Genomic DNA, 16,252 nt, shown 5'->3' with positions numbered 1-16,252 from the left:
TTTTATGAAATGTGGTAGTTTCCACTAAATTCCCATTTTAATATAATCCCTCAGGAAATGATTCACAATAAATAATACAGATATGGTTTAGTTGTCAAGCATTGATTACAAGTTGAACCTCTTGAAGATGATGACCCATCTCATTTGTTACCTCCAAGCTGAAGCTGGTTGACAAGTTCTTCATTGATGGATTAGTTACGGTCACTGTGTAATGTCCATGCAGCAGGGAAATCTCTGGAGAAAACCTGATTATTCGACCTTCTTCTTCATCATTATGCTCATGATTTTGGATAGGAATCTCTGCAGGTCCTTGTTTCCACTCTTTGAGCAACTTGTCGATGAGATCCCCTGCTCCTGTGTTCTTGAAATCTTTATCGGCAAGCGTTAACTTGTTGAAACCGGACACCTCAGGCCCTCCGTATATGATTATGCCTTTAACCGCAGGATGCGAGTAAGCTTCCCTCAGAATATCCTCCATGTATTTGACCTATAAAGGACATTAAACCATGGCTTGCTTGTTATATTATGTTAGCTCAAAGTTTCAAACTACCCAAGTGTGCATCGCATATATACCTGACCCGGGCACTTGGCCATATCAAACTCGGTAAGCCAAACTGGATAACCCAGAGAGCCTAGTGTATCTAATGCGGATCTCATGTAAGCCAAGTTGGGCTGTTGCGGAGGAAAGTGACCTTGTGCTCCAATCCCTCCTTTGATTTTCTTGTTTCCTGAGTATGAAACAATCTCTTCCATCTTCTTCTTCACGTTAACCGGACTCCCAATTCTTTCATTAGCATATTCTAAGGTGTTGAACTCGTTCATGAACAATGGTATATCAGGATCAAGCTTGGATGCCAAAGAGAAGAAAATAGCTGAAGCATTTGTCCCAAGCATGTCCTCAAAGTAGCTGAAATGCACATTCTCATTCATCAGATCCCATCCAATTAATCTCCCTTTATATCTCTTCATAACCGAGTTGATCCGGTTGAGTGTCACATTCTTCAAATCTTTAGGATCTGTTATCTTCTTAACCCAACTTGGCTGCCAGGTCTTATCGTCCCACAGGACCGTATGTCCTTTGACTAGAATCTTGTTTTCCTCTGCAAGTGTCATCATTCGATCAGCCAGTGAGTAGTTCTCTTGACCTCTCACTAACTCAGTTGAATACCATTTCATTTCATTGGTAAACGAAGTTAGTCTAAACCGCGACACAAACCATTCTTTATATCTATCATTTTCCAAAATTCGGTAGTTCATAGCACAGCCAAGGAGAAATGATGGTTTGTTCTGTTCTATGGAAATCACTGATCCTTTTAATGAGCTTTCATTCGGAAAACTCACTTGAAATCTCACTTTGTTCTTCCGAATCTGCGTTATTTCTCAAAGTTTTAGATTGTTTCAAACGCTAATAAAACGTTTTGCATTATGATGTACATTTTAGTTACCTTCTCAATGACTTGGTCTTGTTGTAGCCTCCACTGAGTTTTGTTAAACCGTTGCAGCCTCACATTTTGTACAGATATCTCCGCGGCCGCTAAGTCATCACTCTGCTCCGCGTAAATCTCTGCATTAGTGCTTGAAATCTCTACAAATGAAACACAAAATTAAGTTCTGTTTACCTTGAAGAAAATGTCGATAGGGCCTGAGAAATCGGCGTTAATACCGCCTTTAAGCATAGACCAGCATCCTTTCTTCGCCATAACTTCACCTCCATAAACCTTTCTACCATTATCTCTCCTCAATATCATTCCTACTTTTCCTTGATTCTCATTTCTCAATTTTATCCAAGCTGAATCACCCAATTCAAGACTTAAATCTAACGTACTACACAAGAAACAACATATCCCTTATAGCCAACATTTTAATTTCTTACCAGAAATGCTGTATATGTTGCCTTCCTCAAGATCAGTTCTCTCTACTACATTTCTGATTCCACCATTGTCGTTGATCTTCAATTCTCTGAATCCTCCTCCTCCAGTAGTTACAGTCGCTTGTGGAGGCTCCATGAGGCACTTTATCATGACGTTACATAAATTAAAAACATTGTGCTCTCTTAGAATTACAAAAAGAAATGAATCTATTGAGATGTTTTCTTGTTATACCTCGGACTCGGATTTGAGAGTCTGGTCGTAGGAGAAAGGATCCATGCAAAGCCCTGAACTTATAAGAGGAAGAAGAAGAGAGATGATATAAAACACCGAGTGGGAAAAGCCATTGTTGACTCTGTTCATGTTTTCTTGTGACTAACTCAAAAATACCCAACGATATGTATTTGGGTTATGGATGGAAGAAGTCTTGGGAAATTCCACTATTTAATAAAATATTAATAGCTCACAAAAGGTATCATATTTTTTTTAGTTTTAATTAATTCCAGAGGAATAAGTATAATTTTTAATTTTCTTATCTTTATATTTATTTATATACCAATTTTTTTTTTGAAACATTATAACATCTATATTCTGATTGTTAATGATATTTTAAATATTGCAGAAGATATATAGCTAGATATAAGTATTTTGTATAGACCATTCATTATAAAATAATTCGGTGGATGAAATAGAAAATGCATACATTACATAATACTGTACTTTGAAATAAATCTAAAATTTTAACTGGTGATATTGAAATAACGATCTGGTGGATGTAATAGAAAATGCATACGTTACATAATACTTTGAAATAAATCTAAGATTTTAACTGGTGATATTGAAATAATGATCCGGTGGATGTAATAGAAAATGCATACGTTACATAATACTTTGAAATAAATCTAAGATTTTAACTGGTGATATTGAAATAACGATCCGGTGGATGTAATAGAAAATGCATACGGTACATAATACTTTGAAATAAATCTAAGATTTTAACTGGTGATATTGAAATAATGATCCGGTGGATATAATAGAAAATGCATACGTTACATAATACTTTGAAATAAATGTAAGATTTTAACTGGTCATATTGAAATAGTACATAATAACCAACATACTTATGAAATTATTTAATTTGGTAATTCAAAAAAAAAAAAAAAAAAAAACTGGATTTAGAAACCCTGATTTACAATGGTGATCTAAACGATACTTTTGTATCACGGATCATATTATATTACTTAAGCTAAATATAACTTTTTAGCGGAAGTTACATGCATGATGGAAACTTAAATAAATGTGACTATAAACTTATAAGCATGACCGGCCATTTCCTAACCATAACAAGCATGTTGGAACTGTATCTTGCTTAAGCTTTCTTACAAGTGTTTGAATTTTGTAAAAGCATGATTTGATTTTGGACGATAATGTTAACTTATCAAATGCCTTTGTATTTGAAAAATGCATAAACAATAGATCCAGTAAAACCCAGAGCTTGGCCCATTACGTTTACCTGCATACATCCAACATTGTGAATTTGTGATCACATCATTTCTAAGTTTTGTCGTGCCACGTAAAAAAATTGTCTCATGAGAAATGAGATGTGCATATTGCAAAGTCATTTATCAAAAAAATTAAGTCAAGACGCAAAGAAAAGAAGGAAAACATAGTCGAGAATAGTTTAATATAAACTCACCCAATCAAAGGGAAGTCCAGCAAATATAAGCCAACCTAGTGCAATGGTGAATAGATCCTGCCATACATATCATTTACGGTTATCAATCAAATGACATTGCTATTTGAGTATAGTGCAACAACCCTATATTCAAATAGAGAGAAGTGTAGTTTATATGTAATTGTACCTAATATCCAAGTGTTTGAAAATTCAAATAGAGAGAAGTGTACCTTCAGATTACCACATATTGAATGTGTTAGGGCTGAATTAAGGGTTGTGTTGAGGAACACAGAGTAATTTATCAAGAAAGCCAACATACATGAAAGACATATCACCACCTGCAAAAATATTTAAAATCAATCATTGATCCATAAAACAATTTGTTTATCTTTAAGCGTCCATGAAAATTTTGTCAAGAACTCAAGATATATATACAGAACATCCACTTTTAAAGATCTATATGTTAGGCGTTCTTATAACTCTAACAACTATTCTACCTATTTTTATACCTTGTACATATAAAATCATTGATTTGCAAGTACAATTGCTAGAATGTGATATTGTGATGGCACCGGCCTATATCAATTTCTATCTGAATAGTTTTGCATGCCTTGTTGTGTAATTGCCTCAACAGAGCAAAATATTCTCAGAGAGAATTACGAAAATCCTTTTTTTCGTTTCTTCAATACCACTTACATTTTCGTGTATTGTTCTGTTAGAGTTTAAAGATTCCCAAAATGTAGCGCACGTTTCAAGAAAACCCGAAAGTTTAAGAAAACATATACCTTTACATCCATACAACAATCCTAGCTAGGATGAAATTTGTATAAAGCGTTGAAGATATTTGATGAGAATTATATAACATATCCAAATTAAAAGACTATAACCCAAAAAAAAACAAAAAAAACAAAAGGCAATAGGAAAAAGTACCTGAAAGCCAAGAGAGTAGAGATGAGGAAACGATAACATGGCTTCAAGTTCACCTTTTACAGATGTCCATAACAACAAAAATGGGATGCAAATGATTCCTGTTTATGTTAAAGAAGATGATATCAGTTTAAACCGACTACAACATTTTTCTCTAATAATTCTCCAAATGATTTTTCTTACCATTACACCACATTAGTCCAAAGATGTTGAGGCCACTAGATTTTCCTAAGAATATGAAAAAAAAAAAAAAAAAAAAGAAAGAATGCAATTAAAGTAGAACTTAATATATGACTATAGAGTAAGATGTGTGAGAAATATTAATTACCGATACGTGCAATCAAGGCAAGGTAAGTAGCGGTACATATATTTGCTGTGAATACCAGTCCATACCCATAACCATCAAACGATAAGTCTCTTATTCCAGCGATTATAGCACCTAATATTATTATTCCAACGCTGAAAAAAAAATACTTGTATGGATAATATACTAGAATCTAAAGTTAGTTAAGTTGATTTACCAACATAACTCTGACATAACAGAAACTACAATCTTATTACTGGAAAATTAATTAAGTCTGTAATACCTGAAGATGATTGAAGCAGAATGCTTTTGACCAGTAAGGAAATATTCCATAATCATCGTGAAAAGTATAGTCGTTCGTCGGAGCGTTGTGTACATTGGAACGTTGATATTACGTACGGACTCCATTGTTACTAGCTGTAGTGAATATAAAAAGAAAAAAAAAGGAAATAAAATGTATCCTTTATGAGGTTAAATGAAGAAAAAGAAGGTACATTAATCAAGAAAGAAAAAAATGCATACCATATAAAATAGATATGTGAATGCAAGAGGGATTGTCTGAAACAACCGTCTTGTTGTTACAAGAGTGAACAAATTCTTGTTGTTGTGCTCGCTCTTTAATCCATCATTATTGAATGATATGAACTTAAAATATCTCATCACATACAAAAATAAACAAGACGAAAGCATCTGCGGAACAAAGATAAACTATGAAAAGCGGTACAAGATTTTTCTCGATGAAAATGGTACAAAAATGATTTTAATAACGTTTTTGATATCAATTTTATTATTGGCAATGATTTAAACGGTATACACCGTATTTCACTGTGACCAAATCAAAATCATCGATAATTGTTAAGAGTTGTACAAAATTGAGCAACAAGAGTAAGTCATATACCTGAAATAGAGTTATAACATTTGCACTTTGAAATCTGTATGAAGAAAGTGCCGCTTTATTGAATATTACTAATAGAACTGCAAATAGTTGGATTATATATTAACTTATTATATATATACTTGAAACAAATCATAAAAGATTTAAAGAATCATTAGAACATATAAAATGAGATTTAGATATATATACCAGCAGATGCCATGTAAGAGATGGCGGCGAAGACTCCTGTAGAGGATATGCCTGACGAAGAAGAAGGTCTCTCTTTTTTTGTGTCTTCTCCAATTGATACGTCTTTCATCGATGGATCAACGACAATCGCTACCATCTTTTTTTCTGATGACATATCTTATTTGTTGTTCCTTTCACTCACCTTACACTTTTTTTTTTCTTTCTTATCACTACTTTATTATAAAAAGCTGTATCTATGTGTATTAAAATCGGATACATGCATGGAATGGCCACATCAAATAGCTCTCTCTGTCTAGAAAGTTTTGATTTGCCAATCCATATATATCCCAATATGGAAATATATATGTTTTATTTTTTTTTATTTTCTTATAAAAGGAATTCTACACATTGTTTCTAATATTTAATATAATAGCTAAAATTATATATGTATTATATATATATATGGTAGCTTAAATTTCTTGTTGTAAATAAATATATTGTATCTTAAACAAAATCTGAATATACAATTTTTTTTAAAAGTAAATACATGGTTTTACTTTCTAATATTTAAAATATTTATAAAGTAAAATGGTAAATTAAGAACTTAAAAATAGAGGGCACTAAGAGCATGATTATTGCACATACTCTGATCAAGGGTCTGAAAAAAAAATAAGAAAAAGGTGGAAAGAGAATAAAGAAGTGTCTCTCCGCAGATATACAAAGACACTGAATCTGCCACATGTTTTCATTTGATTGGCTACATAAATTAAAAAATAATTAAATAATTAGATTTAATTAAAATATTATTAATTATTTTTCTTGACACCCAAGTGGAGGTATGTGCAATAATCATGCTCTAAGAAATGTAGGAGTAGATCTATTAAGCATAATTTAGTATTTTAATAAAAACATATACACTACAAGAAAACAGCCAATTTTTAAGGGAGACAATCGTCGGTAATCCCTCGAAAACTGCATTTTCCAACGATTTACCGAGAATAAAAAGTTCTCGGAAACCACTTGTCGGAAATTAGAAATCGTCTGAAATCCGTCGGAAATTTCCGACGGATTTCCAAGGGTGAATTATTTCCAAGGACGCCAAATTACCGAGAGATTTTTAAGGGGACTTACCTTCCAACGAATTTTTGAGAGTCCAGATTTACGACGGAATTAAATTCTTTTTAAATTATTTCTACACAAATAAATCCTTTCTAAAATTAAAATCTAAATCCATATCAAAACCCTAATTAGATAATAAATCCAATCAAGATCTAATTAAATGTTATTCCAAAACCTAATTCTAACAAAATATTAACAAACAAAAATAAGAATCACAAATCAAAATCATAATAAAATATGAAACTTACACGATTTTAGATGTTTGTAGATGGTGACCGGTTGAAGGAGGCCACTGGCAGAGGGAAGCAGATGACCGGCGGTGGAAGGGAACAGATGATCGACGGTGGAGGAGAGGAGAAGACCGCCAGCGGAGGGAAGGAAAAGATCACCAGCGGAGGGAAGAGATGGCCACCGGTGGCAGGACTAGCGGAGGGAAGGAAAGACCGGCGGCAAGGAAACAAGCGGCAAGGAGGAGAAGAACACCGGCGGAGGGGCAACGAACGGTTTCAGCAGTAGAGTTGCGGCTGGGAAAAAATTATGAGGCCATGCATAAATATAAATCTTTCAGAGGGACATAACCGTCGGAAATCCCTAGGACACAATTAGACTTTTGCCGAAAATTCACCATCCCTCTGAAATCCGTCTGAAAATTTTGGTCCCCTCGGATATCCGTCGCATAATCATTGCATGTATATTTATTGGCCAGTTAACCATTTGTTTAACTGAAAAAACAAACTTCAGAAATTCCTCGGAACAGTCCACATCCCTTGGAATTCTGTCGGTAATATCACAACCCCTTGGTAATCCGTCAAAAATTTCCGAGAAATTTTAGACGGATTTTATTTTTTATAACAATTTTATAAAAATTGATTGATCTTAAAAGTTGTTTAAAACTAGACTAAGACATATTGTCAACACAATTACATTTAGGATCATAATAGATAAAAAATCACATGTTTTTATAAATTAAATAACTTTACACTAAATTTCAACTATATGTCTTATATCATCTTATAAACACTTAAGTGTAGATAATGTAGTAATCTTTCAAGTGTAGATAATGTAGTAATCTTTCAAATATGGCTTATTATAATATAAGACAACACATTAGATGTATCAAAACTACTACATTCTTTAAGTAAATAAAAATCCCTAGGAAGTCGTCTGAAATTTCTGACGAATTTCAGAGGATGTTGAGGAATTTTCCGACAAATTTCAGAGGACGCGGTTTAAGCCTCAGTAATTCGTCGGAAATTTCCAAGGGTTCTCCTAGAAAACGAGTTTTTTTCCTTAATCTGACCACATTCATCTTCCCTCGGGCAGCCCTCTGAATTTTCTTACGGATTTCCGAGGAATTGTCCGACGGATTTGCGAGGCCATATTAGTTTCCTTGGTTATCCGTCTGTAATACCGTGACTGATATATATATATATATATAAACGTATTTAAAATATAAATATACAAATACATACTAAATTATATATATAAATGCTAATTTAAATTTATGAAAACTTCAAGAGTTAAAATTTATTTCCATGTTTTTTATAAATACATACATAAGAAGAAAATACAAAATTAATACAATTTATTCCTTGTCTTCTTCATCCGATGAATATTCAGAATTGTTCAAATCAAAAGCATCCTCAAATTAAATTATCCACTCTCTTCCTCAGAATCATCGTAAACCTCGTCATCTACAAAATTGGTGAAATCAACGACACGATAAATTTCTAAAGAGTGGTCAACCGCTCATATAGTACCCAATAAGTTTTGCTTCATAAGTTCATGTTCACTATCATCGAAAATCCCAACAATCCTTCCTCTAGGATTTATTAACATCACTGTGATCCAAATGTCGTTTGCTTCAGTTGCCCATGGATATCTAATGTAGCATACTTGATCGGCTTGTGAAGCAAGGATGAATGGATCATAATGGCAAATTTCTCAGTAATCCATCGGATATTTGTTAGAATAAACCAACAGTCTTCTGGTCCCCGGAAAGCCGTCGGAAATTTTAAAAAATTTATGAGGATATTACGACGACCGGGTTTTCGTCAGAAATTTCCAAAAAATTACCGACAGATTAATAAATTTCCGAGGGTTTCTGAGAGACGTGTTTCGTCAGAATTTCCTGAGAAATATGTCAGAAGCCTATTGGAAAACTGTCAGAAATTTCAAATGGATTTTTTCCATCAGAAAATCTGTCTGAAATCAACATGTTTTCTTGTAGTGATAATAAATTAATAAATGTGTCCTTCCTCCTCGGGTATGTTGAGAGGACTATTATCGGTGGACCAGGTAAACGTGGTCGTGGTCATAGTCGTAGTGGAGGATCATCGATCCAAACATAACTAGAGGATTATTTTTTTTTACTAATTCTGTCTTTCTCCCGTATTAGAATCTACTTTTTATTAAATCAAATGTAGCATGTTGATTATGTGTGTCAAGCTTAGGAGAGCTCCTTTAAACTATAGTGTATTATTAATTTTTTAATATACTCTCTTTTAATATATAAGATAGAAACTAAAATGCAAAAACCCTAAGTTGTGGATCAAACGGGGTGGCGGGTTACAATTGGCATTAGTCTGATGTATGATGAGTTATATAGAAAGAAGTGTTCAGCTTATGATCTAATATTTAACAAATTTTAATGTTGTTTTATTTAATATATAAGATAGAAAAAAAAACAAAAAAGATATAGAAACTATGCAAAAACCCTAATTAAGTTACGTAAGAGATGGCGCATCTGGAGAAGCTTCCATGGGAGATGATTGAAGAGACGTTCTCTCGTGTCCCACCTAAATCTCTTGTTCGCTTCAGAGTCATATCAAAACAATGGAACGCTCTTTTCGACGACAAGACCTTCATGAACAACCACAAGATGACGTTTAGGTTCATCCTAGCAACTGAATCCAAGATTTATTCGGTAAGCATCAATCCCGTGATAGTGGTACGTGAGTTACCCTTAGATACTCCCGGTTTAGAATCTTTAGAACTTAAAAAATTGGTTGATTGCAATGAGCTGTTGCTATGTGGCAAGAAGAGAGGAGCTGTTGCATGGAACCCATGGTTGGGGCAAAGTAGATGGATCAAGCCGAGTTTAATTAAAGGTTCTTATATGGAATTCGACGGCATAGTATACGAAAATAAGAAATACAAGATGGTTGCTTGTTCCCCTTGGAAGGAAGACCACCCTGACTTGAGGAAAATCTATGACTTTCCTCCGATATGTGGACAGACTTCAAGTCAGAAGAACCTGGTAACAATAGTAACATAAATGTTGTTCATGTTGAAACTGCTGTATCCTTGAATGGAACTTTGTATTGGGTCTGTTTTCGTGAAAAGACATCGATTGTGCTACCACATTTGTAAATTCGATATTTCGAGCGGATCATTCATAAGATTTTGTGATCTACCTTGTGGGAGAAACCATGTTGGGGATGCTCTTGTCCTTAGGGTCTTTAGGGGAGATCGGTTTTCGTTGCTAAAGCAATGCACTGTAACAAAGAAGATTGAGATATGGGTGACCGAGAACAAGATTAACTATGAGAATGGTGATGATGTGGTTTGGATGAATTTCATGACTTTTTCAAGTCCCAACTTGCCGTATTTAATAGAGACCGTACGTTACTCTCAGCCAAGTTACTTCATCGAAGATAAAAGGCTCGTGGTGTGCTCTTGCGACAACACTGGTCACGCTTGGATCTATGTTTTGGGGGATAATAAGTTGATCAGCCAAAATATTATATATAAGGCTGGTCTTTGGCCTTTGCACTGCACCTTTATTCCAAGTTTGGCATCGGTTCCTGCAGCTCGAGACCAAAGAGAAGGACCGGCAGAATTACATGTTTAAAGTTGATTTGAATTTTGGTGTTTCTATTCTTTGCTTAAACTAGAGATTTTAATAATAACCTTTACTCTCTTTTTTCTGGAAAAATATTTTTTACATTTTTATTTTATTTTAATCAAACTAGATTGAATGTTAATTTGGACACTGTTTGACTCTCTGTCAGGAAGTTAAATTCATTTAAAAAATTTGGTAAAAATATATATATATATATATATATATATATAAGAAAGTAATCAAGTCTTATCTGGGAAGACTGGTTTTAAAAACCTCCAATTTTACTTGCTTCCATGTAGCCTTAATCTGCTTAGGAATCACATTGTCATTGAATCTAGTTTGTAGAAGACGATATTCGTTTCTATCTTTCCTTACGTGCTAAAATTTAGCTACGCCTTAGTATGTATGTATTGATTTTATAAAAATTATTTTAAATTTAATATTGATTTAAATATGATATTAACAAAAAAATGATATTACACTACTAAAAGCGATGCCCATGCCTACTCGATATTCTATATTCTAAATATAATGATACGTATTCCCTTTCTTTTCTTTTTTCTTTTCAAAATTGATGATGAGATCTGCCTTGTTTTTCAACTTGCTTCACACTAGCATTATAAGGAATATATAATCATCTTACACAAACACAAAACCAATATATATAAAAATCAACACAAACATGATCGTATAACAAATAATGAAATCTAATTCTACAAACAAACAAATATTTATAAAATTTAAACTTTTTTAGAGTTAAATATTAATAACACAAATTTTTATAGAGTTCAAATATTTATAATCTTTTAAACTTTCTATGGAGTTTATAACACTTTAAAACATTCTATAAAGTTTAATATTTATAATTTGAACTTCTTAAAAGTTTCAATCTTTATAATATTTTAAAGTCTATAAAACTTAAATATTATGATATTGTGAAACTTTAAAAAGTTTTAATATTTCTAATATTTTAAACTTTTAAAAGTTTACATATTATAACATTTTGACATTTTTAAAAAGTTTTAATTTTGCTCAAATAGAGAACTGGATTAACCAAGTAAAACTTTTGAATTTCGATATCTAATAAATCAAGCTTCCGGCTTATTAATAGTTGGAAGCATATTATTCTATTTATAATAGCTTTGAACTATATTATCTACAATTTTCTAGCCGATGTGGGAAGTTATATATACAGTAAAACTTCTATAAATTAATAATGTTGGGACAAAGATATTTTATTAATTTATATTTATATTAATTTATCTATAAATTAATAATAATTATTTTATAGTCTAAATTAATAATTCTTAATTTATATATATATATATTTTTAATTTTTTAAAAATTTTGAATAGAGACAATTTTAGCAAAATAATATTAAAATTTCGGATGTTGTAAATTTTGAGGTATTAGAATTGAATTTGAAATACATAGAAAATATTATTGAGAGTAAATTATAAATATTGTAGATAAATTCACTTATACACATGACGTACATAAATTCTAATTTATGAATAAGAATATCACTTGTCGTATTTTAATAGTTTATCAAACTATCAAAATGTAAATGATGTATATTTAGAAATTGTAAACTTGAAAAAGTTTTAGCTATTTTTATGAAATGTTATAGAATAATTTCTATCATTATAGTCTGAAGATACAACATAACAATTGTTTTATAGATATGAGGTTTAGGAGTAGCATACTTTATTATATCAACATATATATATATATATATATGTATGTAAATTTACATAATTATGAATTTATAATATTATTGGGACCATATTTACATTATCTTATTATCTTATCGAATTTTGTTATTTTTAACACTGTCCCGACTTGGGACTAGCAAAATTTATTAATTTATAGTGTTTATTAATTTATAGAGTATTAATTTATAGATGTTTTACTGTACACTTATTTTCATTAAAATTGAATTTTACTTTTTTAAATTAAAAAATACTCAAACACAATATTCACATTAATTTTAAGTATTGTTTTTAGAAATTTAATTCAAAAATTAAGTATTTCGTTTATAAGTTTTTAAAAGTATTTTTGTTTATAAATATATATTATTAATAAATTAAAATTTTAAATTTTGTAAGTTTATATAATTAGTTTAGTTTCAAAACAAAAACATAAGTTTAGAGATACTTCCATATTTTCAAATTATTTTTATTTCCAAATATTTTTTCATTAAGTACTTTCAAAATGTTAAATATTGAGATATATATCCGATCCAGATTGGTCGTTTAAAATCATATGTGGACGTCTTTAAGAGTTTATTATTAGTGATACTTAAACGTTTTATAAAGTTTAAATGATTATAAAAAATTTAAACTATCTATGGAGTTTAAGTATTTATAATATTTTTAAAAATTCTGTAAAGTTTAAATATTTCTCATATTTGAACCTTTTTAAAGTTTCAATATTTAAAATATTTTCAACCTTTAAAATCTAAAAATTAAAATAATTTAAAAAAATTTAAAAAAGCTAAGAACTTTTAGAAATTTCAATATTTATAATATTTTAAACTTTTAAAAGGTTTCAAAATCTAATATTTTTTAAATTTTTAAAAGTTACAATATTTATAATATTTTAAACTTTTTAAATTCAAAAAATATAATATTATAAAAAATTTCAAAAGCTAAGAACTTTTAGAAGTTTTAATATTTATAATATTATAATATTTTTTTACAAATTTTTTAAAAGTTTTCATTTTCTCAAATAAAAAACCGGATTAAATTGAATAAATAATTTAGATATAGACGTCTGATAAATCAATATTCCTGCTCATTCGTAGTTTAAAATATATTCGTCTTATTTATAAGGCTTCTGAACATTTGTCAAAAAAATTATAGCCGATGTGGGACGTTGTCCATATTTCTTTTATTTTTTCAGATTTAACTTTTTCTTTTTTCTAAAAAAAGTTAATAATATAGAAAAGTAATATATTTTCAAAAATGTTAATTATTGAGATGTCTAATCTCTATTGGTTGTTTTAAATAATATGTGGACATATTAACCAAAAATGTTAATTATTGAGATGTCGAATCCCTATTGTTTGTTTTAAATCTCATGTGGACATTAAGACCATCTCTATTTTTGGTGCTTAAGAATATCTTAACATAATATCTTAACATTAACACAATTAAAATTGATTCAACATACATAATAAACTTAAGATTTGATTCCAAGCTAAGCCTTTTTAGAAATTGTTAAACAACCTTATGTGTCAGTTTATGATATGTTTTCTCTTCCTCTTTCCTCCTTTTTCTTCTTATTGCCGATTTTGATGTTTAGCAACTATGAATGAACCTTTTAATTTTTACAGCTTCTTAAGAAGTTCTTAATCTAACCTTTTCAATATTTATAATAAAAAAACTTTTAAACAACTTTCTATAAATTCATCGATGGAGATGCTCTAAGGAGCTTATAGCTCATACTTTTTATTGGTATAGATTTGATAAAATATGTATATATAAGAAAGTAAGCAAATCTTATTTGGAAAGACTGATTTTGAAAAACTCCAATTTTACATGCTTCAATGTAGCGTGTAGCCTTAATCTGCTTAGGAATCACAATATCAATGAATCTAACTTTGATGTCAGTTACGTTAATTGGGGAATTTGCCAAAATGCCTCTTATCTATGTCATTTCCAAAAATTCCATTTTTATCTATAAAATGACTAAATTACTCTTTTTTAATAAGTATTTACTATCATGTTATTTTGAGATCCATAATTGATTGTATAATTTTTTTTAATTATTTAGTTATATTAATTAATTGTATATTTTTCTTTCTTAATTATTTTCTATATTTTTGCTTAGGGGATAGTAGTAGAGCTAGGTACCTAGACATTTTTGCTTTGCTATATTTATTTTTGTTTGTTCAATATATCAAATGGCATATGAATATGATATAATATTTAGCAAATTTTAGTGTTGAATAAACAAGATGACACATATGATATAATATTTAGCAAATTTTTATGTTAATTATTCTAATATACTCCCTTTTAATACACAAGTTAGATTTACTAAGCAAAAACACTAATTAAGTTAGGTATAGAGATGGCGCATCTGGAGAAGCTTCCATGGGAGTTGATTGAAGAGATACTCTCTCATGTCCCACCTAAATCTCTTTTTCGCTTCAGAACCGTATCGAAACAATGGAACGCTCTTTTCAACGACAAGACGTTCATGAACAACCACAAGATGACGTTTAGGTTCATCCTAGCAACTGAATCCAAGATTTATTCTGTAAGCATCGATCCCGTGATAGTGGTAAGTTAGTTACCCTTAGATACTCCCGGTTTAGAGACGTTGGAACTTGAAAAATTGGATGATTGCAATGAACTCTTGCTATGTGGCAAGAAGAGAGGAGCTGTTACATGGAACCCATGGTTGGGGCAGAGTAGATGGATCAAGCCGAGTTTAATTGAAGGTTCTTGTATGATATTCGATGGCATAGTATACGACAATAAGAAATACAAGATGGTTGCTTGTTCCCCCGGGAAGGAAGACCACCCTGACTTGTGGACAATCTATGACTTTTCCTCCGATGTGTGGACAGAATTCAAGTCAAAACCTGGTAAGAGTAGTAGCCCAAACGCTGTTCATGTTGAAAGTGCTGTATCCTTGAATGGAGCTTTGTATTGGGTCTCTTTTCGTGAAAAGACCGATCCCTTGTGCTACCACATTTGTAAATTCGACCTTTCGAGCCAATTTAAAGGTTTTTGTAATCTACCTTGTGGGAGAAACCATGTTGGGGATGCTCTTGTCCTTAGGGTCTTTAGGGGAGATCGGTTTTCGTTGCTAAAGCAATGCACTGTGACAAAGAAGATTGAGATTTGGGTGACCGAGAACAAGATTAACTATGAGAATGGTGATGATGTGGTTTGGATGAATTTCATGACTTTTTCAAGTCCTAACTTGCCGATACCGTACGTTACTCTCAGCCAAGTTACTTCATCGAAGATAAAAGGTTCGTGTTGTGCTCTTGCGACAACATTGGTCACGCTTGGATCTATGTTTTGGGGGAAGATAAGTTGATCAGTAAAACTCGTATATTAGATTATGTGGTTGATCCTTGGCCTTTGCACTGTACCTTTGTTCCCAGTTTGGTACCTTTGTTCTCAGTTTAGTTTTATTACATTTTGGCTTCTTGTTTGGTTATTAACTACATTTAAACTAGAGATTTTACTAGTTTCTCTCTTTTCTTTTGGAAAAATAAATGTTTACTAATGATCTATTTTGAGCAATCTAGATTAAAATGTCAACAGACTATCTGATTCTCGTTGTCTTGTTTGGGAAGACTGGTTTCCAAACTTACTAGCTTCGTTGTAGCGTGCAGCCTCTAAATTCGGTTACCAATCACCTTGTTCATGCATGAATCTAACTTTTTAAGAACCGGTATATGTGTAATCCATTCAGTGAGACAATACGA

At 31.2% G+C, this 16,252-nt stretch overlaps 2 protein-coding genes and 2 pseudogenes across 2 annotated transcripts; 2 read left to right on the top strand and 2 right to left on the bottom strand.

Annotated features, from left to right (window-relative positions):
- LOC104766677 (endo-1,4-beta-xylanase 4-like) lies at window positions 1-3,037 on the bottom strand. The gene is made up of 6 exons (XM_010490605.3): window positions 2,103-3,037; window positions 1,874-2,012; window positions 1,620-1,789; window positions 1,446-1,547; window positions 574-1,368; window positions 1-487 (listed from the first exon to the last, which is right to left on the bottom strand). The coding sequence occupies exons 1-6, from the start codon at window positions 2,229-2,231 to the stop codon at window positions 95-97; spliced, it is 1,728 nt and encodes a 575-aa protein (XP_010488907.1). The 5' UTR covers window positions 2,232-3,037; the 3' UTR covers window positions 1-94.
- A 28-nt stretch (window positions 3,038-3,065) lies between these two features.
- LOC104767975 (UDP-N-acetylglucosamine transporter UGNT1-like) lies at window positions 3,066-6,054 on the bottom strand. The gene is made up of 10 exons (XM_087500565.1): window positions 5,859-6,054; window positions 5,673-5,749; window positions 5,297-5,464; window positions 5,058-5,191; window positions 4,799-4,929; window positions 4,654-4,698; window positions 4,474-4,571; window positions 3,774-3,881; window positions 3,565-3,621; window positions 3,066-3,381 (listed from the first exon to the last, which is right to left on the bottom strand). Exons 1-10 carry the CDS (start codon window positions 6,010-6,012, stop codon window positions 3,307-3,309), a joined length of 1,047 nt encoding a protein of 348 aa, XP_087356691.1. The 5' UTR covers window positions 6,013-6,054; the 3' UTR covers window positions 3,066-3,306.
- A 3,639-nt stretch (window positions 6,055-9,693) lies between these two features.
- Window positions 9,694-10,809, top strand: LOC104767976 (F-box protein At2g14710 pseudogene; annotated as a pseudogene).
- Window positions 10,810-14,773: 3,964 nt separating this feature from the next.
- On the top strand, window positions 14,774-16,068 carry LOC104767977 (F-box protein At2g14710 pseudogene; annotated as a pseudogene).
- The last annotated feature ends 184 nt before the right edge of the window (window positions 16,069-16,252 follow it).

This window comes from Camelina sativa, chromosome 19 (genome assembly GCF_030686135.1).
Source record: "Camelina sativa cultivar CO46 ecotype springtype chromosome 19, ASM3068613v1".
Classification (NCBI taxonomy): Eukaryota; Viridiplantae; Streptophyta; class Magnoliopsida; order Brassicales; family Brassicaceae; genus Camelina; species Camelina sativa.
This window is presented reverse-complemented; position numbering and strand designations above follow the sequence as displayed.

Coding starts and splice junctions, on each gene's coding strand:
- LOC104767975 (XM_087500565.1), bottom strand. CDS start 6,012: ATGTCATCAGAAAAAAAGATGGTAGCGATTGTCGTTGATCCATCGATG. Junction 5,465..5,672: donor ATGTTATAACTCTATTTCAG/GTATATGACTTA, acceptor TTTGTTCCGCAG/ATGCTTTCGTCTTGTTTATT. Junction 4,930..5,057: donor TCTGCTTCAATCATCTTCAG/GTATTACAGACT, acceptor TTTTTTTTTCAG/CGTTGGAATAATAATATTAG.
- LOC104766677 (XM_010490605.3), bottom strand. CDS start 2,231: ATGAACAGAGTCAACAATGGCTTTTCCCACTCGGTGTTTTATATCATC. Junction 1,790..1,873: donor CAACATATACAGCATTTCTG/GTAAGAAATTAA, acceptor TGGGTGATTCAG/CTTGGATAAAATTGAGAAAT. Junction 1,548..1,619: donor CTATCGACATTTTCTTCAAG/GTAAACAGAACT, acceptor TACGCGGAGCAG/AGTGATGACTTAGCGGCCGC.